This window comes from Vombatus ursinus, unplaced genomic scaffold, assembly GCF_900497805.2.
Source record: "Vombatus ursinus unplaced genomic scaffold, bare-nosed wombat genome assembly UNPS02015255.1, whole genome shotgun sequence".
In the NCBI taxonomy this organism is placed as follows: domain Eukaryota; kingdom Metazoa; phylum Chordata; class Mammalia; order Diprotodontia; family Vombatidae; genus Vombatus; species Vombatus ursinus.
Genome location: NW_020955033.1, coordinates 37,926,735 through 37,950,225, shown reverse-complemented (window position 1 = coordinate 37,950,225; position 23,491 = coordinate 37,926,735). Strand labels below are relative to the sequence as shown.

The window sequence follows — 23,491 nt, the reverse complement described above, 5'->3', positions numbered from 1 at the left end:
TTTAGGATCCCTGCTACCATAAATGGACTTTTCACAAGCCTTCTGGGAGATAGCATGGAGTAGTGGGAGTGGAGTAGTGGGCTTACAACCAAAAGACCTAAGCTTCGAGTCCTAGCTCTGCCACTTACTAGCTATGGGACCATAGGTAAGTCCCTGAACTGATCTGACACTCAGGTTCTGCATCTACAAAATGGAGATGATAATCTTTAAATTACCTAGCTCATAAAGCCGTTGTGAGAAAAATGTGTTGCAAAGATCTATATAGGATCATATATATAGAACTAAAAGAGACCTCAGAGGCTGACTAGTCCAAGTCTTTTATTTATAGATAAGAAAACTGAAGTCTAAGAAGTTGTGACTTACCCAAGGTCACAGAAGAGTATAAGCAAGTTGTTTTCATTGCTAGATGCAGCTTGGTGGTATCATGGATTAAGTATTGGGCCTGGAGTTAAGGAAGACCCGAGATAAAATCTGGTCTCAGAATTTTAATAGCTGTATAACCCTGGGAAAGTCATTTAACTTGTTTGCCTCAGTTTCCCTATCTGCAAAATGGAAATAACCTACCCAAGGTTGCTGTAAGATAATATTGGTAAAATGCTTCACAAACCATGAAGCATTATATGAATGCTAGCTAATATTATTACCATTATTGATGCTACAATTTTCATTTGTCACTTCCACTTTTGTTTTTTCTTCTCTACTTTTCTCCTACCCCTACCCCTACCCCTACCTCTACTTTTCACCTCTCAGCAGCCCAGTTCCCTGATATGATCCAGCCTATTTTTAAACTACTGCCATCATTACTCAAAGGTATCACTGCTTCAGCTGCTAGGCTGCCATACCCTAAGCACTATTGTGAATTCACACTTTGGCACAAAAAAGTCTGTTGAAATCTTGTTGCTCATCTTAAGTGTAAAATGGAAGATCCCTGGTGGTCCTGGGACAATACAAAGAAACAGATACCTTGGCATTTTGCAGGGGTGGCTGGTAACTGGATGGCCGGTAGAACATCCTTTGGCTGGAGTCAGTGTGAATGTCACCAAGGAACAGTTCTTCTACAAGGTGATCCAGGTTGTGGTGGAGGTACTGTTTTTCTACCCGGATCAGTTGAAGTTCATGCATAGCAAAGTTCACTGCTCTGGTACATTCACGGCCATTTTCCTCTCGCCATAAGTCATAGGTGGCATCCTGCACCCAGGGGTTATCTGAGGTGATGAAACCAGGGCATGTGTGATTTACCAGCTGACTAAGTCTTTCAGCAACTGCTTCACTATGACAGATGATCTGGACGTTATGTAGCTGGTAGTCTGCCTCGGTCCCTCCTCGGATGATCCAGGATGCTTGGCGAAGCCGTATCTTACCTCTGATGACTAGAGTGTAGGTAGGGTTGGTACAGCGGTTACCACCATAATAAAACTGGTAGGCCTTGAAGGTATTATTGTGGTAGAATCGATAAGATCTGGTAATGAATTCTGGACCAGATCTCACTTCACATCTAGAGAAGAAAAGGAAGAGAATTTTTTTAAAAATAAAAAATACATGAGAAATGGAGACCACTACTATTTTCTGAAAGGAAAAATGCCTTAGGAGCATATAATTTAGAGCTAGAAGAAATGTTAAAAATCATCTAGTCCAATTTCCTCATTTTACTGTTGACAAAAGGGAGCTCTGAAGCAGTTCAATAATTCTTCCAAGGTCACAAAGATAGTAACAAATGCTGTATTCAAATTCAGGTTCTTGGATTCCAGATTCAGGCTCCTTCCACTCTCTAGACAGCCATTTTCTCAGGTTACAAATAGGTCAGGGTTGCAGAATCATCACCCTCAGGCATAATCTTTATCTTTCCTACAAATCTCATTCTTTGTGTGTAAAAGGTAGGTCTCTGGACCAGAAAAGAAGTTCCATTCTTCAATTAGTTAAGAAAAAAATATCATTCACATTTTAATTATAGAAATATGGAAAGATTTCCTGATATGATGAGAAAGGTTCAAACAATCCTTTGCATGAACCTACTTTCATACACTGAGCCATGTTCTAGCCATACGCCAACACTCATGGGTGAACCCCTCCTCTTCCCATATTCCTTCACTTTAAAAAAAAAAAACTATATGGCACTTCCTGAGGGAAAATATAAAAAGGCAAAAGCATCACTTTCATAGTGTGTCCGAGAATCGACAAACTATTCCTTCTCAGATAGCTTTAAAAATGAGACTTGCTGATGTAATTCTGTGTACTCTTTTCTACAGGTGTCAATATTGGTGGGGGACAGGGGAAAGGCAGCATGGAGATTTTTGTCATGTGCCTTGGAGTCTTGGTAGGAGCAAACTTTGCTTTTCTCTAAAGCACATCTTCTTTCACTTTCTACTTAAAATTATGAAATCCTAAGGCTAGAAAGGACTGAAGAAGTCATTGAGTCCATCTCCAGGGCTTCTTAAACTTTTTCCACTCAGACCCCTTCAGAATTTCTTAAACTGTGGGTCAACTGATACTGAACTACATCTACAATTGAATTCAACTCAACTAATACTTATTATGTGCCTATTATATCTAAGACATTGTGCTAGCAGCTAAGGGTACAAAGATGAAAGAAGACACAGTTGTCTGGTCTAGAGGAGCCTACAATAACAACAGTTACAATAAGCCACGCACACAAATAACCAAGAGATAGCTAGGTGGTTCAGTGTCTAGAGCATTAGACATAAGATCTGGGAATAACTGGAGTTTGAATCTTGCTGCAGTCCATGTGACGGAGGGCAAATCACTTAATCTCTCTCAGTCTCAGTTTCCTTGTCTATAACATGGTGATATAAAAGCACTTGCCTCACAGGATTATAATGAGGATCAAAAGAGATAATGTATGTAAAGTATTTTGCAAACCTTTAAGTAATACTACATAAAAATTAAATACTAGTATTTAATTAGAAATATGCTTTATATTATACTATATCACTAGTATTTACAAAGGAAGGGAATTTACTCTATTACTAGTATTTACAAAGGAAGGAAATTTACTATAATACTAGTATATACAAAGGAAGATATGATGAAGATAAAGAAAAGGCATAAAAAAGTTCATCGAGAAATCTGTGAAGGGACAAATTTGCTTCTATTTGTTGGAAAGTTGGGAAGGATTCCCTTCATTTGAATAACCATTTATTATCAGAGAAATTTCATAGAAGAAGTGATACCAGAGTTAAGCCACAGAAAAAAGAAGAAATTTCAACAGCAGTTATGAGGTAGTGGGAGAACATTCCGGAGAGTCAGACCCGATCATAGCAAGATTAGAATGTGAGAACGGGGGTAGAGAAAAGAGAAGATTACCTGCATGGGTGTACAGTGAATTCTACATTTTTTTTCCTTTTTATTTGTTTACTCTTTTGACCAAATTGATTGTTTCCTTTTTCATTTGTATGCTATGTGCTTCCTTTCTTTTTTGATGTTGGATTGTAAGCCCTTCTAGGGCAGGGACTGTCTTTTGACTCTTTTTGTATCCCCAGTGCTTAGCACAGTGCCTGATACACAGTAGGTTCTTAATAAATATTTATTGATAGATAGTACTACAGAGTTTCAGCTAGAAGGAGCCCTAGAGATTATTTAGTCTAACAATCTCATTTTAGAGATGAAGAAACTGGAGCCCAGAGAGTGGAAATAACTTGACCAAGGCCATACATGTAGAAAACAGCAGAGCCAGGGTTTGAATCCAGGTCCTCTGACTCCAAAGCCATGTTCTTTGTTAAAAAATTTATTTTTCTTATTTATGGAGTGGCTACATGTTCTTAATCTGCTTGCCTCCTCTCTCATTACTCTTGGGATGTTACTCTTAATCTTTCTCATTTCCACTTCCCCTATCTTGGTTCACTCAACCTATTTTGCATCTCATTTATCACCTACTCAGCTATCTATCTTCACTTCTCTCCTCTTTGTAGAAAGTCCCCTTTATTCCTCTCCTTATATGTCTCTCAAAACATTCCTTGGCACCCTAATCTCCTACTTTGGCAAGTGTCTCATTTTTTTGGTCAATTTACAGCTAGAGATAATAGTTTAGAATAATCAAATCCAGCTTTTTATACATGAGACATAAGATATACACTGGTAGGTCAATCTTATTTAGTGTTGATATGAAAGCATCACAATTATTAGGTAGTGGGAAATTGAATCTCCAGTCAGTTTAAGCTTGGATTTCTTTCTAGCAAGGAAAAGGGAGATGCCAATTAATGTTAGCTAAGAATAAGAACCTAATTGTAACCAAGAGCCCTCAATTACAGGATCCTCTTATTTTGGCAGGGATACAATGGGCAAATCACCTCTTTGGTTCTTATGGTGCCATGAAAGATATGACAACAGGAATATATAATTTGGCCCTTTTCTATACCAAGAAATTACTTCATTATCAGTATATTTTGCTTAAGTGCTATATACACTGCTAAAATTTCCATTAATTCACATGTATGAAATTATACTTGACATCAGATAAAGGGCAAATTTTCTTTAATGTACTATCCAAAAGAATAGTCCAGTGCTTTTGGTCTGTCCTTCCTAACAATTACATTCTGACTAATAATGGCATTAATTCATTGTTTTTAAAAAGCTACCAGTACTATTATCTCCACTGCAAGAGAAAAATGTCTTTGTTGGTATTCCAAATGGGAATAAAATTACTTAGGATATTGTCAGGTTTTGTGCCCAGTTCCAGAGCAAGGCTATAAAGCATGTTTCCGTAAGCAATTTATCCATCCTTTCCTTTCCATTCCCACTGATATCTAGTCTTCATCCCTTTATACATGGACTATTAAATCATATCTCAACTTGTACATTACTGTCAGATTAACTTTCTAAAATCCCATTTTATCAACTCATTACCTTGCTCAAATATCTTCAGTGACTCCCTAATATTTATAGGATACAATTCACATAGCAGGTGTTTAATAAACGTTTATTGGATGGCTGACACATTCTTTATGCCTGCATTCAAACTCCTTTACAATCTTACCTCAGTTATCTTTCCAGACTTATTTCCCATTACTTCCATAAACAAAATTTCAACTAAACTACTTTCCCCTGAAATGTTCCTTATGCTTTCTTGCCTTTATGATTTTGCTCACATTATCTATTTAAAATTAGTTTCCCCTCTCTCCACCACTTAAGATACATCTCAAGTGTTTCTTACTTCACTCTCTAAATTCACAGCACTTATAGTCTACATCAGCATTTCTCAAAGTGTGGTCCAGCGACTCTTAGGAATCTTTGAACCCTTTTCAGGGGGTCTGTAAGAACAAAGCTATTTTACTAACAACAGTAAGAAGTTTTTATTTCTATAAATATGGTAGATATAGATCAATATAACTCACACAAACAAAAGCCCTTTGCGGCCCTCAATAAATTTCAGGAGGTCTTGAGACCAAAAAGTTTGATAACTGCTGGCTTATAGTGCATACATGGAAATAAGTTATGGATTACCTTATGCTATCTTTTATACTGTCACCTTGTGTTATTTAACTTTACTCCTTTCAATTAAATTGTAAGTCATTTCAGGCAAGGGACTGTCTTTTACTTCTTTAAAGCCTGGAACATAGAGAATGCTCATTAAGTGTTTTCTGTATTATTTTACCTAGTAGACACCAGATGTGCAAATGGAAGAACATTGGACAGAAGTGTTTGCTACTGAGATACTCTCTCGCTAAACTAAATCTTCTGCAACATGTGGGTGGTCCCTATTGTTTTCTGTGGAGCCACAACCTTGGAGTCTAGTTGCACATCCAAACCATTTCTTCCATTTTTTTTGAAGTCTTGGTGAATTAGTGTATATTATGTGCATTATTATTATTTTTTTTGTGAGGCAATGGAGTTAAGTGACTTGCCTAGAGTCACACAGCTAGTAGGTATCATGTGTCTGAAGCTGGATTTGAACTCAGGTCCTCCTAACTCCAGAGCCACTGCTCTATCCACTGCAAAGTTGTAGTTTAGTGTTTTGGGTTTTTTTTGTTGTTGTTTTTGTTTTTGGCTTTTTGGTGAGACAATCAGGGTTAAATGACTTGCCCAGGGTCATACAACTAAAAAAAAAAAACTCACTTTTTCTTTTTTTTTTTTTTTCGGCTAGGTAATGGGGTTAAGTGACTTGCCCAGAGTCACATAACTCCTAAATGTTATGTGTCTGCATTTGAACTCAGGTCCTCCTGACTCCATGGCCAGCACTCTATCCACTGCACCACCTAGCTGCCCCATATGTTCATTATTCTTGAGAGGTAGTATAGCATAGTGGATGGAAGGCTCTTACTGTAGTCAGAAGACCTAGGTTCAAATCCTGCACCTGATACTTATTAACCATATGATCACAGCCAAAGTCACTTAATCCCTCAGTGCCCCAGGAAATTCTCTAAAGCTATAAGTTACAGACTACTTGTGGAATTATATTGGTATAGTTTCCACACTGGAAATTTGATAAGCCAGTGAAATCACAGTTTTGGATCAACTCCCTTTCCCCCAAAAAAGACACCCACCAAAAATTTTATACACCTCATAATCATCCTGAATATTGTTGACATATATGTCAAGAAATTGGTCATAGAAGAGAAGAGTTTTTTGAACAGATGGTGTGTGTGTGTGTGTGTGTTTTTAACAGATGAAAGTAGAAAGAGGCATTTGTAACTAGTGTGATATAAGAAACTTCTTCAGGAAAAAAAATAGTCACAACTTCTTAGTGCTTTAGGCAACTTGTGAAGGCAGTAAGTTACAACAGAATTGCCTTTCTGCATTAGTGGTAGGAATTTCCATTTTAGGGGTTTCCTACTCTGATAGAATCAAAAGACCAGACAAAAACAAAACAAAAAAAAACCATTTGATTCAAGAGAAATTACTATTAAAATTAAAAATGTGGCATCAAGCAACTTCAATCACTTCTATTAAAAATAAACTATGGCATTGTATACTCCAATGCTTCATACTTTTTCTGTTTGATAATGAAGAACCTTTCAAGGCTTCCTTAGTGAAAAACGTAAGTCTGAACCATCAATGAGCTTTCAAAATGTTTACAGCTTTAACCAATGCATAATTTACCAAAAGAATATTTTATTTCTTTGTGAATAATCAAAATTTTTGAAGAATATGTATATAATAGACACTAGAAAACATCTAACTTCCCCTAAATAGTCTCTCACTCTGCACATCTAAACAAAATTACAACTTTAACACATCTAAAATAGTTGGATCGTGCAAAGAAACCACTTTAAAACTGTACTTTAAACGTGTTCTATTTTATCAATTTTATTCTAAAACACAGTGAAGGAAAAAATGGCAAAGCCTCTTTGGGAAGCTTGAAAGAATCTGAAAGCCACCAATCTAGTTAATAAGAATCTTGAGTCATTCTAGATAGAATAACATTGATGAATAGTAAGCTTTAAGGAGAGAGAAGTCGGTGCCATGGAATCAAGGTTGTTGGAGTAAGTTTTTCACGATTGGACAAAAAACAGTCACAGAATTGCTGAGATATTTCTCTTTTTTGTTGTCATTGTTCTGACAGAAGAGAAAGAAAGGGAAATAAAGAGTTGTCCTAGGAAACTGAAACTATATAAAACAGCAACTACCTCTTAACTACAGAAAGACTAGTTAGCTAGGAAAATCACTAAGGAAACTCATATGACCAAAAGACTTTCAATTGATGTCAAAAGCCACAATGAGGCACAAAGAATAAAGGCATCATTTATGTGGCTGAGATCTGTGGTCATAGCTCTAAGTGTTCAAAAAATGAAAGAAAAGTCAAAAGTTACTATTCCCAGTAACCTTGGAAAGGTCTCCTTCCTCAATTACCTCAGATTTACCTTTTATATATTTTCCATTTATTTAGACACGCACATGTGCTACAATTATTTAATATTGTCTTTGTATCACCAGTTAACACAGAAGATGTTCAATAAATACTTGCTAGTTAAGTACAAGAAAGACATATTAGGAAGTAATCTATTGTATAGTGAAAAAGGGGCACAGCATGCTTCATCTCTTTCAAAAGTATTCAATTTTATATTTTGAGTTGTTTGTTTATTAAAGATTGTATTATATTCACTGGTCAACAATTAGTTTGTATTTATACTGCTATCTTGATATAAACATGTTTTTACAGAAAAAAGCCTGGAAGGCTGAATCACATATAGATTTCACTCTCCACCTGTGGCATAAGCCAAACCATTTGGCCAGATACCATATCTGATCTGATGGCAGTTGCTTATGGTGCCCAGGAAGGGAGAAATCATCCTACTTAGATCTAGAGGCCTCAGACTCTTAGACTCACTGACTTCTAGGTTACTTTTGATAATCTAGTGCTCAATTAATGATGAATCTCATATCTGTGGCAGAGAAAAAGAAATCAAGAAATGTGTTATTGCCTAGGAGAGGTAATTCTAGTACCTTTCTCTTTCCTGTTAAAGCTTTGAAGTCATATATTGCATTAGTTGAATATGATTACAGTATTTAGACCATAAGGACCTAACTATGTTTCAGGGGTTGGTGAAATACAAATACTTAATTTCACTTGCTAATGACTTTTTTTATATAAACAAGCAGTACGATACAGTTCAGTAAACAAGGTTCCATTCACTAACTCTATGTGGTCAACTGTGTTACAGTATAATCTTTCCTTGAGCGTAAGGTTTCAACAGTACTTAGCTCTGTTCCTTAACCAAAGAAAGTTTTGGTTTTTTTTAATTGCCTGCCTCCTAGGATAAAATTCAGATAACAAAGGAGTAGAGTTTTCAATGAATATTATAGGCAGCTTCTGTGCATCTGAGACACCAAACAATGGGTGAGAAAGAATGTTTTTCATTTCCCCAGAGCTCTGTGGGATTTCCTCATTACCACCTTTGTCCTTCTTACCCTGTGGAGACCCAATGGCCTTCAATTGTGGGTGGCATCTGCACAGTGATCCGTGCTCCATTATGGAGGTGTTTGAGCATGTGATGACATTGAGATTCCTTGAAAGCTCTCCAAGCGCTCTTCTCTAAAGATCGAGGATGGGATCTGCTATCTGGGTGAAGAAGGGCAGAACCTTCTCCCAGCCCTAGGAGAGAAAGACAAGTGAAAAAGTTAGTCAGTAGGCCTCCAAAGCTCAGGAACCATCTACACAAGTCAGGCTTAAACAATCTATACAGAGGAAACAGTATAGATTGACAAAGCATTTTGTTCATAATATTCAGTCTCAATAGTTGGAATTTTTTTCCTAGTAGAGAGATATTTTCCTCTGTCAGTTTCACTGCTAATTCCTCTTAATGGTTCTCAAAGGGGTGATTTCAACAAAGTTGTTTCCTGTACCCAAGAGGGTGCAAGCCTCTCTTTGGTCCCCCTTCCAAAATCTCTGGGTCACCTGGCCTTCTCCTTAGACACTCCACAGGCAGCTTGACTGTTGAGGCAATACTATACTCCCTCCTATCCTGTTAAAAAAAAAGCCAATTTTATCAAACACTAAATATTAACAAGCGACTAGTATGTTAAGCTGTATGCACTAGAGGGGTTATAACAGCATAAGACATCTTAAAGAGGTTACAATCCACTTGAGAAAAGACAACCTATGAATATGCATATATAAGAGGAGTGAATATGAGCTCTCCCCTGTTACACATACATGAAAACAAGAGCATAAGACGATATAGTAACAAGCTTTTCATTTTATAGTACAAACAACTAAGGGATTAGAAAAGGGAGAGGTCAACTGAGTGTGAAGTCACCAGGAAAGGGAGATGGGAGTCAAACTGAGTCTTAAGGATGTGTCTGTATGATATAGATGGGTAATGAGTATGGGGGTGTTTGGGAGCTGGGGGGACAGTCAGGAGATTGATTCTATATGTAGATTTAGAGGATTAGAATAAGATGTATAGACCACTACAGCAGGAAGGAAAGAAGGAAACAAGCATTTATTAAGAACTTTACACACCATACTACTGTGCTAATTGTTTTACAAATATTATCCCACTTGATCTTTATAGCACCCCTGGGAGTGGGTGCTATTATTATCCCCATTTTATAGTTGAAGAAGCCCAGACACATGGAGGTTAAGTGACTTGCTCAGAGCCACACAGCTAGTAAGTATCTGAGAAAGAGTTTGAACTCAGGTATTCCCGAATCTAGGCACAAAGGTGCCAGCATGGTGAGGGTAAAGGCATAGCAGCTTTGGCAGGGAATACAGGATCAAGATGGGTAAAGATCTGTTGCTCTGGGTGGCAATAACATCTGGGAAGGTGGCAAATCAAGTCAAGGCAACAAGCATTTATTGAGCACCCACTATGTGCCAGGCGCTGTGCTGGGTCCTGGGGAAACAAAGAAAGGCAAAAACCAGTCCCTGTTCTCAAGGAACTCACAGTCTATTAAGGGAGACAATATGCAAATAACTATGTATTAACAAAATACAGACAGAATAAATAGGTGGCACTGTGATTAAAGAAGACTGGGAACAGTTTCCTGGAGAAGGTAAAACTTTGGCTGAATCTTAAAAGAACCCGAGAAAGCACTAATAATAGGTCAAACTCCTATGGCAGTGAGGTGGGACAGTATTATCCCCTTGTATGTATGAGTTGTCTGTAAGTGAAGTTTTCCTACCTTAGGAAAAACTTACAGTTACTTTAGCATCAGTAATTATTACCAATGATGAAAGAAATGTAAAAGGTATGAGTTTCGAAGTCAGAGAAATTTAGGATCCTCACCCTGTCACTTACTACTTGTAGGATCTTGGACAAATCACTTAATCTCTCCAGATCTCAGTTTTCCTCTTCTATAAAATGAGAGGGCTGAGCTATGTGACTTCTAAGGCCCCTACCAGTATGATCTTAATGGAGATCCTCCTAGAACTCTCAATATCCCAATTATTTAGTACTCAAACAAACAACAATGATTTAGCAATCTAATATTTAGGATCTTAGAATCTAAAGCAGGAAGGGATTTTGGAGATCATTTAAGTCTAATCCTCTTATTTTACAGATGGGAAAACTAATGCCCTGAGAGTACTCCATAATAAAATAAAATTAGATGTTTATTTCAAAGTTCTAAAATGTTGAAAGTAATTCCAATTATACTCCTCACATCAAGTTACTTTACAAAAGTAAAAAAAATAGATATCTAAAAAGTTTAGAAGTCAGGACAAGGATTATGAGATGAATATGAAACTGATTGAAGGTGTCAGTGTTATAAAACATAATAGAAGTTTCAAATTAAAACAGTGCTCCCTCTATTACTCTTGATTATTGCAAGTTCAATAACTTACCAAAAAAATTACTTAATCTAAGCACGCTTACAATCATTTACATAATGTGCTTCACTTAACACTGCATTAACATTTAGAATTAATGCAGTTCTCTAAAGAAGTGATTTGCTATACCTCACAATTGTTTTTGGGGGTAGCTAGGTGGCACTGTGGATAGAATACAAGGCCTGAAGTTATGAAGACATCTTCATGAGCTCAAATCCTACTTCAGACGTACTAGCTGTCACTCTAGGCAAGTCACTTAACCCTGTTTGCCTGTTTCCTCAGCTATAAAATGAGCTGGAGAAGGAAATGGCAAACCACTCTACTACCTTTGCCAAGAAAATCCCAAATACATTCATGAAGAGTCAGAAATAACTGAAAATGACTGAGCAATAGCATCTAACAAAATCTAAGAAAGGAAAACTTGATAGGCTAAAGAAAATAACAGATAGCATTTATTTGGTACTTTAAGGTTTGCAAAGTGCTTTATAGATATTATTTCATTTGATGCTTCTAAGTACCCTATGAGATAGGTACTTTTATTATCCCCATTTTACAGATGAGAAAACTGAGGCTGAGAGGTTAAGTGACTTGCCCAGGGTCACAGAGCTAAGGGTCTGCGGAAGAATTTGAACTCAGTTCTTCCTGACACCAACTACAGCACTCTCTCCACCATGCCACTAGTTGTTTGGGTCAGAGATAACTTACCCAAGACTAGCTCTAAGACCAGAGAGGTAACTTGCCCAAGACCACACAATGAGGAAGTAAGAATCAGGACTCGAGTCTGCGTCCTCTGAGTCAATATCCAGGTCTCTTTCCACCACTATTCTGTGAAGTTTCTATGAACTAAGTTGTTCCCAGTCTCCCTATTATCTTTTAAGTTTGGTCATTGAGTATAGGCCAGTGGAAACAAGATGCCAAGGTAAGTATATGCAAGTGAGGGTTGATTACTGCAGCAGGACTGGTATGACTGCAAGCACAGGCTGAGAAAAATGAATGGCAGGGAACAACTCATTCCATGGCTGGAATATTAAAATGTTCACCCTGATTCATTCTAAACCCTAACCTGCTCAGTTGGAGGTGTTTAGATTTAATAATAATAGCTAACATTTGTGTAGTACTTTAAGATTTGCAAAGCACTTTACAAATATTTCATTTGATCCTCATAACAGCTCTGAGAGGCAGTTATTATTATCATTCTCATTTATTAGATGAGGAAATTGGGGCTGACAGAGTAACTTGTCCAGGGTTACACAGATCATATGTATCTGAAGTCAAATTTGAACTCAGTCTTCCTGACTCCAGGTCCACTGATCTATCCTTCCTATCACTTAGCTGCTTCTTATCCTGGGTATGGGGCCTAAAGAGTAAAGATGGGCATCTGAAAAGGAGGAAGGTTCTAAAATGCCTAGAATCTAATCACTGATCCTGAAAATGGCCGAGAAGGAGATGTTCAGGGATGCTGGGCAGTTTACCTCAACTGAGGAGAGAGAGGAAGGGAGAGGACAGGACAGAGGGATAGAGAAGAACAGAAGCTGTTTACATCGAGCATTGGTGCCTAACACACTCCTTTTCAACACCATTCTTCCATGTTAAGGGAAGTTGGGGGTAGTAGGGAGGAAAGAAAGGAAAAAGTATATGAGAATATGATGGAAGGAAATGCATAAAATTAAGGAGTTTTTGTACAAACAAATCTTATTGCAGCTAAAATTAGAAGGGAAACAGTTAACTGAGGGGAAAATCTTTGAAGCAAATTTCTCAGATATTTTATGATTCATTCTATAATTTTTCCCCAGGAATTCTTTGGCAAGTGAGTCACACAGAAACAGAAAAAAAAAAAATAGAAAGAGGGAAAGAAAGAAAGGAGGGAGGGAGAGAGGAAGAGAGAGAGAGAGACAGGGAGAGAGAGAGAGAAGGGCTATGTCCTCACCTCTACCTATTCAGAGACTCCAATGTGGACAAAAACCCAGCCAATATAACAATAACATCAAAGTAAGTAATTTAAATTTAATAGTCAGGACAAGAAAGCATCGAATCAATACTATGAAATTTTTGTTGTTGTTTAGTGGTTTATGACTCTTAGTGACCTAGTAGACAATAGCATGCTAATACTATCCATGAAGTTTTCTTGGTGAAGATACTGGAAGGGTTTGCCATTTCCTTCTCTGGTAAATTAAAGCAAACAAAGGTTAAGTGACTTGCTCACGGTCACACAGCAATAAATATCTGAGGCTGGCTTTGAATTCAGAACTGCCTGACTCTAGGCCCAGATCTCTACCCACTGAACCACGTAGCTGCCTACTTGAAGCTGCAACAGTAAATTTAAAGGATGTGGGGTTTTTAAGTCTTTCCATTTGAAAAATCCACATTTTTAACAAGTGAGGGAATGAAATCAATAGTTCAAATGAAAGAAAGGATACTTATTGTATGGCAAATGAAGTTGGCCATCAATATTCATCTTCAAATATTCACTTGGTTGTTATGGTATATCAAAAACATGAAAAGCAGCTGTAGGATGTGCTAGACTTCTTGTAAATGGCAGGGAACTGAAAATCTATTTAAAAGCGTTAATCTAGACAATGCTGGAGGGCCAACCATAACAATATGTCATCCTTGGACCCTAAAAGCTTTGCTCTGAAGAATCAGATAATGAAGTGTTTACAGATCACTTCAGTGATGGATTTCATTTAATTCCAAGACCTCTGGATTCCACTTGAGGGAAGGTTTCCAATAAACAAGTGTTTAGGTCACAGTAGGTCTTTGGTTAACACACTAGACAAGTCTATTCTACGAACATTCTATCTCACTTTTTTTCCTATCTCTGTATTTAGTTCTTTTGTTCCTTGAATGATAGAAACATTTGGTGGTGTGATGGGGAGCATGGTGGGCTTCGAGGCAGGAAGATTTGAGTTCAAATATGGCCTTAGACACTTACTAGCTAAGTGACCCAGGGAAAATTACTTAACCTCTGGTTGTTTCAATTTCCTCAACTGTAGAATGGGGATAATAATATCAGGGTTCAGGGTTATTTTAAGGAATGAGATATTTATAAAAGTGGTTAGCACAGTGCTTGCACAGCGTAGGTAATTAATAAATGTTTATTCCTTCCCCCTACCTTGATAGACATAGCTTTATACCGAGAGTTTAGATCCTCTACCTTCATGTCTTTAAAAGGGTATCTGATAGTAATGAAGTTACTCTATGTGTGTTCATGTTTATACATACATTTATCAGTTTTTAAAAATAGTTACCTGGAATGCTCAGGGAACAGGATGTTGCAGTAAACTGAATTTTTTTGTTAACTAACAGTTAACCAAAAACTCTATTCTGTTTGGTTGTTGAAAATCCTGCTTCCTTAGAGTCAACATCTTTCTTTGATGACTCAGGAATCCAGCAGTGCCTCAGGCTCATTATTCTGAATATTAATTCTCCCTGTACAGCATTTCATATGCAGAAAGCACAAGAGATTGGGCTGCCTGTGCCAACTTCAGGACATACCCAAGCTTGAGTTTTTGGTGGTGGTGTTGTTGTTTTATTGTTTATTTGAATCTAATATGTTTGTCTTCCTATTTCCTATACTATGACAATAAAGAATGTGGGAGAAAACCACCACATACTCAGGCCAAATAAGGGGCTCATTTAGATATATTATTGTAAATGTTTGATTCAGGTTTACTCTAGATCAGGGGTGGGGAACCCGTAGCCTCAAGGCCACATGTGCACTTCTAGGTCCTCAAGTGTGGCCCTTTGATTGAATCTAAACTTCACAGAACAAATCCCTTTAATGACAAAGGAAAGTCACAAAGAAATAGTCAGCTAGAAAAGAGGTGGTTGTGATACTGCATAACTTTGGGCAACTGATCCTTCATATTCCTGTGCCTCATCCCATTTATAAAGTGAGATAATCAATAGTAGTCTATATTATAGGTGTGGTGAGGAATAATTAATAAAACATATTGGTGAAATTTTTTGTAAGTATCAAATACTATGCAACACTAAACAATAATTACAACACTTTGTAATAGAATGGAATTTGGTCCAAAGAGGGTGTATCTTGGATCCCATCCAAGTACCCAAATAATCTTGTTATAAAACTAGTCTCATGCACAATTAAGTCCCTGGAAATAGATCCTGGGGAGAATCAGAGTGAAACTCTGATATGTGAGTAATAGGCTTGCTCCTATGGGGAGTGAGCATGGGTGTAGACTGCATATAAGCTGTGAAAAGAAAATGAAGTCTTTAAGGCACAAGGGCACCTACTACTTAGCAAATTACCACTTTCAAGGCAGTAAATGATACTTTTACATTCTGATACGTTTGTTTCACTTTACACGAGCAAGTGATTTACTCCAAGGGATTTGATTATTCTTGCCAACATCCTTAAATCCTGCCAAAACGATCTTAATTAGGATCACAACAATCAACTTTCTATTCTTGGAGCAGAAGTTCTCAGTAATAACAGTTTTAAAGACAGGGTTCCACATGAAAAGAAAAGAAAAAGAAAGCTGACCTTGTTGGGACATAAGACCAGGAACCAAATGAATATTGAGTTTTGAATTCCTTGAGCTGTCTACACTGCCTAAATTCACCAGATGATGGCTGTGGAGAGCTGATCTTAGCATACTTAACTCCACAAATGATACACATGCAATCCCTCTCTTTGATCTACACCAACAATAGTAAACACTATTTCCTACTTGTAATGCTCTCATCCATGACATGAGTAAACTGACACCCAAAAGATTGTGCTCAATTTTGGCTGGGGGTAGAGGAAGGGGGTTTTGTGGGACACAGTGCAGGTATCTTTGAAAGGCTTATACAAGCAAGAAGTGGAGAAAAGCCTCATCAATCTGGTTAGTCTGATTGATCTGGACATCTATTCTTGATCATTTTACCCTCTAATCTCAACTTTTTTTGAAGAGTAGTTTTTAGTTGAAATATCCAAATAATTTTCATTTTCTATTCTATTTACCTGTGTAGGCACAGGCTAGGAAACTAAAAAAAAAAAAAAAAAAAAAAAAAAAAAGTGTTTTCTAAAAGGTAACTGACAAGATAAAAGGAGGAAAAAAGGCTGATAAAAAACCTGTGGATATGAACTATAATTTTAACATGTCCTTTGTGGGAACTCCAATGTAAATAATATATGTTAAGGATATGATTCTATTTCTACTATAACCATGCAATATTTCAAGTTAAAACTTGTCTGAAACATGAAAACTTTATAGCAGGTAAAAAGGCAACTGATTAACTTAAATATAGGTAATTATTTATCTATGCAATTGCTCTACCCAATTAAATAAACAGTCATTGCCATAAACTACTGTTTGATGTGGTAACTGTTAGATAAACACTAAGAGGCTTTTTCATTTTTAGTGTAATAGAAAATAGTGGTTCTGATAATACTAGTTAACTATGTTTACTTGTCATTATTTTTAATTTTCATCACTACAGTGACAAGCAAAACTCTTTTTTTCTTTTTCTCTATTTCCTCCCCACTCCTTTTAGTGAGTATGGGGTATAAATGGAATATACATTTCTTGTGAGTTCACCATTGAAGGCTTTCATTTTTCTCTTTTGCTAGAAAAAGTATCATAAAGAAATTATGCTAATCACATGCTACTTTGATTTTTGGCTAAACATCAGGTGTTCTCCTGGGTCACTACTTTCTAACACATAGATCTCCAAACTGGAGATCAGGATGTAAGTATAGATTCCAAAGCCTCTCCTGGTACATCATCAGACTAGTTCTTGGGGGCACTAACCCTTCTCTGTCTCTTCCAGAAAAGGGCTTGCTGTGGTTTGCTAGGATTTCCAGTAGGGGGAAGGGAGGAGCAATAGTCCCCCACTTTCTCTTTTCCACATAGGGATTTTTACTGTTCATCCATCTCTGTCTCCAGGAATTTTACTGTTTCCCCAGTCCTCTCCCCCTTGGTGACTGCAAAGCTTCAGGGAATTAAAAAAAATAGATCCTGCTCACAAACCAAGTGGGGATCCCTGATCTAAAGGCTTAATCATTTTGAACCATCACCTATATGGGATCCTTGGGAGACACACCATGTGGCTTTTCACTACCTTAACTGACAAGAGAACTAAGTAGGTAAGCAACCTATAGAGCTGATATTGATCAATTTAGGTCCAAAGCCTTGCTTTTCCTTCCCTCAAAGGTTGATTTTTTTACTTTAGTCACCTGGATATTTCCCCTCTCTCCATTTCCCTGATCTGTAGAGAGCAAAGATAGGCACATATAGTGGGGAAGTATAAAAATCATGAATATACGTTTGAATGATTCTTATCATGTAACTGTCGATGTTTTAAATTGGCTATGTCAACTGCCAAGTTGATCAAACTTCTGCTTTCTGCTCAAAAACAGAATGTAATTGTGAAACACACTTGCCATCTGTGCTTTGCTCTTCATCTTACAGAGATAAAAGAGAAGCAGTCTCTGGTTGTCTTGTTCATTCTGAGGGTCACAGGCTTAAAGCACGACTCTTGCACCTAGATGTGTTCATGAAATTTGTGTTTTTAAAAAGTCATTTTATCTTTAATATTTAAAGTTCCCACACCATTTTTCCTACTGTTCTGGGAAAGGTCAGAGAATGGAAAAAGAACATTTTCTTAGCTTCATGAAATTCTTCTAGCAAATTATATTTTCTGGCAATTACATAGGCCATAGAGGGGCAAGGGATGTTCAGAGATCACCTGGTCTATTGCTTTTATTTTACAGATGTGGAAACTCAGGATCAGAGAGGCTAATTGACTTGCCCAAGAATACATAAATCGTTCTTATCAAGGCCAGGATTCAAATCCACCTCTTCAAACTCCAAATAAGTCCTTTTTCCATCACTCTCTAACCTATCTCAATATTCTTTAAGGTTTTTTCAGACTCAAGTTGTCATCCTAGAAATAGGTAAAATTTTTGGACACATTACCTTGAATGAAACTAAAAAAAGAGCTTCATTTCCCAGAAAAAGTCAATCACTTCTACTACAAATCACCACTAAATTCCATTTTTAAAAGGAAGTTCTCACAATATCAGCACCAAATCTTAGAATCAAGTATTTCCATTACAGACAAATCAATTATGTTGGAATTGTTCATGTTAATCTTTGTTCCTGGAGCTGATGATTTTAGAAAGTAACATCAGAAACCTTTACACCTTTTTATGCTAGCTGAGAAAAGCCTGAAAAGGGCAATTTCTAGCACCATGTTTTCTTTGACATTCAGTATCTTGAACTTTTGACTATGAATTGGTAGACCTGAACTGCAGTCCTGATTCTATCACTGCACAATCTTAGAGGAAGTCATTTGACTTCTCTGTGTCTCAATTTCTCCATCTGAAAATAAGGCAATTGAACCAGATAGTCCATAGAGTTCCTGCCAGTTCTAATATTCTATGAATCTTAAATTAGCTAATGCAATAATATCCATAAATTGAATGGAAGAAGAATAAATCTGACAAATGCACTGTCATTTGGAGATGGGTCTTAAATTTGCAGTTTAAAGAAAACTTTCAAAAAATTAACAATGAGCTCTAATCTCTTCATTGCATATCTTACTGCCCTGTAGGTAAGAAAGGTTTTAAGACAATAGTTTTAACCTTTTTTCCCCTAAAATATATGTGTGTATATATATATATACACACATATGTGTATATATGTAAGTAGTCATAAGGTGACCTGTGACTATCAGTGGCTTAGTCAAGGAAGAGTAATTTTAAAATTAAAACCGTGCACCCAAATATAATGGTCTTTGTGACCCCCTTGCTTATTATTCATAAAGTCTTTACCTACCTTCAAACTCTTACAATTGAAGTTACAGGACAGATAAAAAACAATCCTCAAAAACATTGTGAGAAAACCCCACGTTTGGAGAGACAGGGTTGGAATTCAGGAAAAGAACAGGTTGCCCAAGCTTCCCAAATGCATTTCTTCACAAAGTATTTTAGAGCAAATTTATTAAAAATGCATGCACCATTATATAACTAGAGGTAAAATATTGCAGATTTGGTGACAATTAAAAAATGGTTACTGTAGATGAGAAGGTAAAGTGCAACCATCAGTCAGGGGTATGGTATAATGGATACAAGACTTGGAATCAGGAAGACTTGTGTTCAAATCTCACCTTAGACCCAAACTAGCTATGTGACTGGCAAGTTTCTAAGCCTCAGTTTTCCCATATATAAAATGAGGGGAATAAAATAGTATCTACTTCAGTGTTATTATGGGACTCAAATGAGATAATGTACTATATGTAAACACTTTGAACACCTTGAAGTGATATATAAATGAGCTATTATTTTAAAACAAACTGTAAGAAAAAATTTGGGGACAGCTAGGTGGTGCAGTGGATAGAGCACTGGCCCTGGAGTCAGGAGCACCTGAGTTCAAATCAGACCTCAGACACACGGCCTCGGGTAAGTACTAGCTGTGTGACCCTAGGCAAGTAACTTAACCACAGATTGCCTTGCAAAAAGAAAAAACCTGAGTTATTCATTGCTTAAAATATTTTAGATAGTTTTCATTATATCTACAACAAAAATTTGTAAAAGCTTTAGCATTTTAAAATGATGTAAGGATTTTTTAAAGTCACACTGCATCACCAGACACCAACTAGTACAATACATCATGAAAAAAAAAAGAATTTTCTAAAATCCCTGATACCAAAGGGGGACAGGTATATGCTACATATATGCAAACTAAGCAGATCTTTGCCTTCCTTGAAGGGTAGGAGAGATTGGTATCTGTTTTGTATCAAAATACTTTAACCAAATAAAAATAAGAAATTCTGTGTTCCATTTTCCCACTGTATCTGAATTATTATCCAGTACTCTCTGAAAGTATACAGCCGTATAATCAATTGTGATAATTTTTCTCATTTCAGACATGAAGCCATACAAATTCCTGGTACCTGTTCCTTCCATCTCTTCTTAATCTATCTACAGTATTATTTGATCAATTATAGTTGTACTAAAGTTTTGTCCACAGTGATTTCCTTTTGGAATCAGATGACATACTGTGAATCTCCTTTGTCACTTAGCTATAGCTTCCCAGTCCTTATTTTTTTTAATCCCACTTCTCTTAAAAATAGTAATGACCCCAAGTACTACTTCCCCTGTCAAAACATTTCCTCCATTTGCCTTCTGTAATGAAAACATTGGATGAACACTCAGAAGACCAGGGTTTGAATCTTATCTCTGCTATTGTGTGATCTTGGCAAGTCATTTGATTTCTTTGGGCCTCTCTTTCCTCATCTGTAATATAAAGGGATATGACTAAATTAGGAGTTCTTAATCTTTTTATGTCATGGACCCCTTTGGTGAGTTCAATGGGCTTCTTATTTAAATGAATGAAACAAATGAGAGAGGCTTACCAAGGAAAGCCTCTTGAAATAGTGATCAAAATATTTTTAAAACAAATTCACAGACCCCAGGTTAAGAACCTTTAGACTATATGACCTTTTCTAGCCCCAAAATTCTTTGAGTCTCTCCCACTCAGTATCAGACTCATCCTCCTCTAAGACTGATTCTCTTAACATCTTCTGACCCTAAGAAACTTGATATGGACCTTCAGGGTTACCATAAGTCTTCAGATTGAAATTTGGGAAACATAACCAGTCTGAGGTGACACCTGAGTTCTTATGGTCATTCATCTGGCTCATAGAAATTTCAGGCTACTAATCTGACCTAGCCATGTGAGGTAACTCTAAGAATATTTACTTCTTAAAGATGGTGGTAGGGAAATGATGCTATGCTTGAACTGGAATAGGCAGCAAGTTTAAGGATCCTGTCATTCATTACTTTTCTAATTCAAGAAGTAATGATGTTAAAAAAAAAAGAATGTTTAAACTCTAGCTAACTTTTCATGTTCTTTTAAGACCATTAAAACACTTTTTTCCTTCACAAGATATAACTATAGATGTAAAAAGAATGGACAATTTCCCCTGTTTCATCTCTCTCTCTCTCTCTCTCTCTTTTGGTGGCAGCTGCTGTTTTGATCTGTTCATTGGCTCCGAATTGTTTCATGTTTCAGCCAAAGATTAAAACTGCTCTGTAATTCTAAGCAGATGGGCCTGGGAGTCCAACCCTATAATTATACCTTCTCTCTTTTGCCCTCTAACTGCAAGACTCCCATTCTGACTTTTAAACTCCCAAATCACTGGGTCTGAAAGTACACCTTGGCCATAAGGAGGGTCTGGCTTAAATAGTCAGGCTGACACAGCCTATGGCATTGGTAGCTGGGTAGCATGTAAGATGCCTATAAGAAAGCATCAACCTATTCAGTTAATGCATTTTCCTGTGATTCCAAGAAGAATTTAAACTAATTCTAAGATAAACTGTACCTTATCCAGACCCGGGTTCCGGCGCTAAGCCTGAGAAAAATAATTTTATTTGGGATGATGATCATAATCTAGACACATACCCAGTGATCATTGGTGATGTAACTCAGTTGCTAACAAGGAAGAGGAATGAGTAGCCCTAGAGATGCATCTTGCAGCAAGCCAAGGGTGTTTCATTGCAATATTTTGCATTTATCTGAAGCAATACAAGAACTGATCCTAAAGACATTAACTTACACTTTTACAAAACACTTGTCACAATAGCACTATAAGGTAGGTATTATGAATATTAACCCCATTTTATGGATGAAGCAACTGAGGTTCAGAGTTAGTTACTTCCTAAAGGACATATAGCTAGTAAGTGGCAGAATTTGGACTCAGGTGTAAGTCCTCTAATGTCAAGAGAAGTGTGCTTCCTCAGCAAGAGCACTACAACAAGCTGCTTTACCCAAATATATTATCAATATATTTTGTCACTCATGCTATGCCAAGCAATCCTGCTATAGTTGCTACTTTGTGGGCTATAATATAATCCTGATCTTTCTTTCACCTGTCCAATTTTCCTCAAAGAACATTCCAAAATCTCCAAAAGGCAAGTAATATACCTGGGCTGAGGGCTAAAATCCTTTGCCAAAGCTCATTTGGGTATTTGGAAAATTTAATCAAATCAGATCAAACCAGAACATCTGGGGAAAAGCACCTTAAATTCAGATAAGCCCTGTGAGATCTTTTTTGGATTAATAAATCTTTGGTAAACTATTTGTTGCTACTTTCAGATTAATTCGAAAGACTCCAGGAATGCTTATGCATGGGAATCTAAAACAACAATGGCATTTCAGAATGGAATCAGTGAGCAACTATCATTCAGAGCTGAAATAAGTAATTTACCCAACCAATACTCTTCCAAGAAATTTAGAGATAAACACACGTGGAGCTTTTTCCATAAAAGATCATAGTTATTCTTTAGAGTCCAATAAAAACTTGGACCACATCAAGAGTCACTCTATGGGCTTTGGAACCTTTTAAAAAAAATGACCACAAGGCACATAATTTAATTATAGCATCTCTGCTTATAGTTGGAAATGCTAAAGAAGGAATAAAAACATTTGCCAAAATTTTATACTCATTTACCCTGGAGGTAAAAAGAAAGGGGAAAAGCCAGCAAGTTTGTCTTACCATATAGGAAAACTCAAGCTGCAAAGGCTTAAAGCATGGACAATAAAAGGAGCCCTCATATGGGTCTAGGAAAAGAGGGAGGAATGACAGAAATTGAACTGGAGGTTTTCCCTGAGCCTTTCAGAGATATCATAATATCATGGATATATCTAAAGCTGGAAGCGCTCTCAGAGGCCATGTCCTCCCAACCTATTATTTTACAGATGAGGAAGATGAGGTCCAGAAGATTAAGTCATTTGAATAATCCAGGCTTTTGTGATCCATTCCCAAGTATTTCTATGTCCTAAGTTGTCTATAGCTGTTATCATGGATAATTATTATAAATAAGCATTATATTTACCAGCACTTCCGCGGGGGGGGGGGGGGGGGGGGAGAGACAGTAGCACTCACTCACCATGTAAAAGGAGGGCTAGGAACAGGTATCTGACCAAACTGCGGTAGGGATGGGACATTTCCAGTTTTTCTTCTAGACCACCACCACCACCACTACCTCCTCCTCCTCCTCCTCCCCTCTTCTTCCTCCTCTGGGCGCCTAAGAGACTGTCGTCTTCTCTTTCTGTTGGTCAGTAATTATTCTCTTCCAGTGCAACTTTTGGGCTTCCTTCGAATCAAAGTGATGCTAAAGTTCTTGCTTTCCCTTCCCTCCCTCCACCCCCACGCCGGAAGAACAGTCCACTACTCCCTTCTGGATGAACTTGACAAGCCAGACGAAAGTGAGCTGAAAGAGTTGCGACCAACAGCCGCGGCCCCCTTGGGATC

General features: G+C 37.2%; 1 protein-coding gene across 1 annotated transcript in view; it reads right to left on the bottom strand.

The window, feature by feature from the left end:
* LOC114031882 (protein APCDD1) overlaps window positions 1–23,207 on the bottom strand; it is a 48,550-nt gene extending 25,343 nt beyond the window's left edge. Inside the window, exons 1-3 of the mRNA XM_027847074.1 lie at window positions 23,127–23,207; window positions 8,863–9,046; window positions 964–1,495 (exon numbers count right to left, since the gene is read on the bottom strand). Of these exons, the coding sequence (XP_027702875.1) occupies window positions 964–1,495; window positions 8,863–9,046; window positions 23,127–23,184 (774 nt within the window). The 5' untranslated portion in view covers window positions 23,185–23,207. The remainder of the gene's footprint in view (window positions 1–963; window positions 1,496–8,862; window positions 9,047–23,126) is intronic.
* Between the last annotated feature and the right edge of the window lie 284 nt (window positions 23,208–23,491).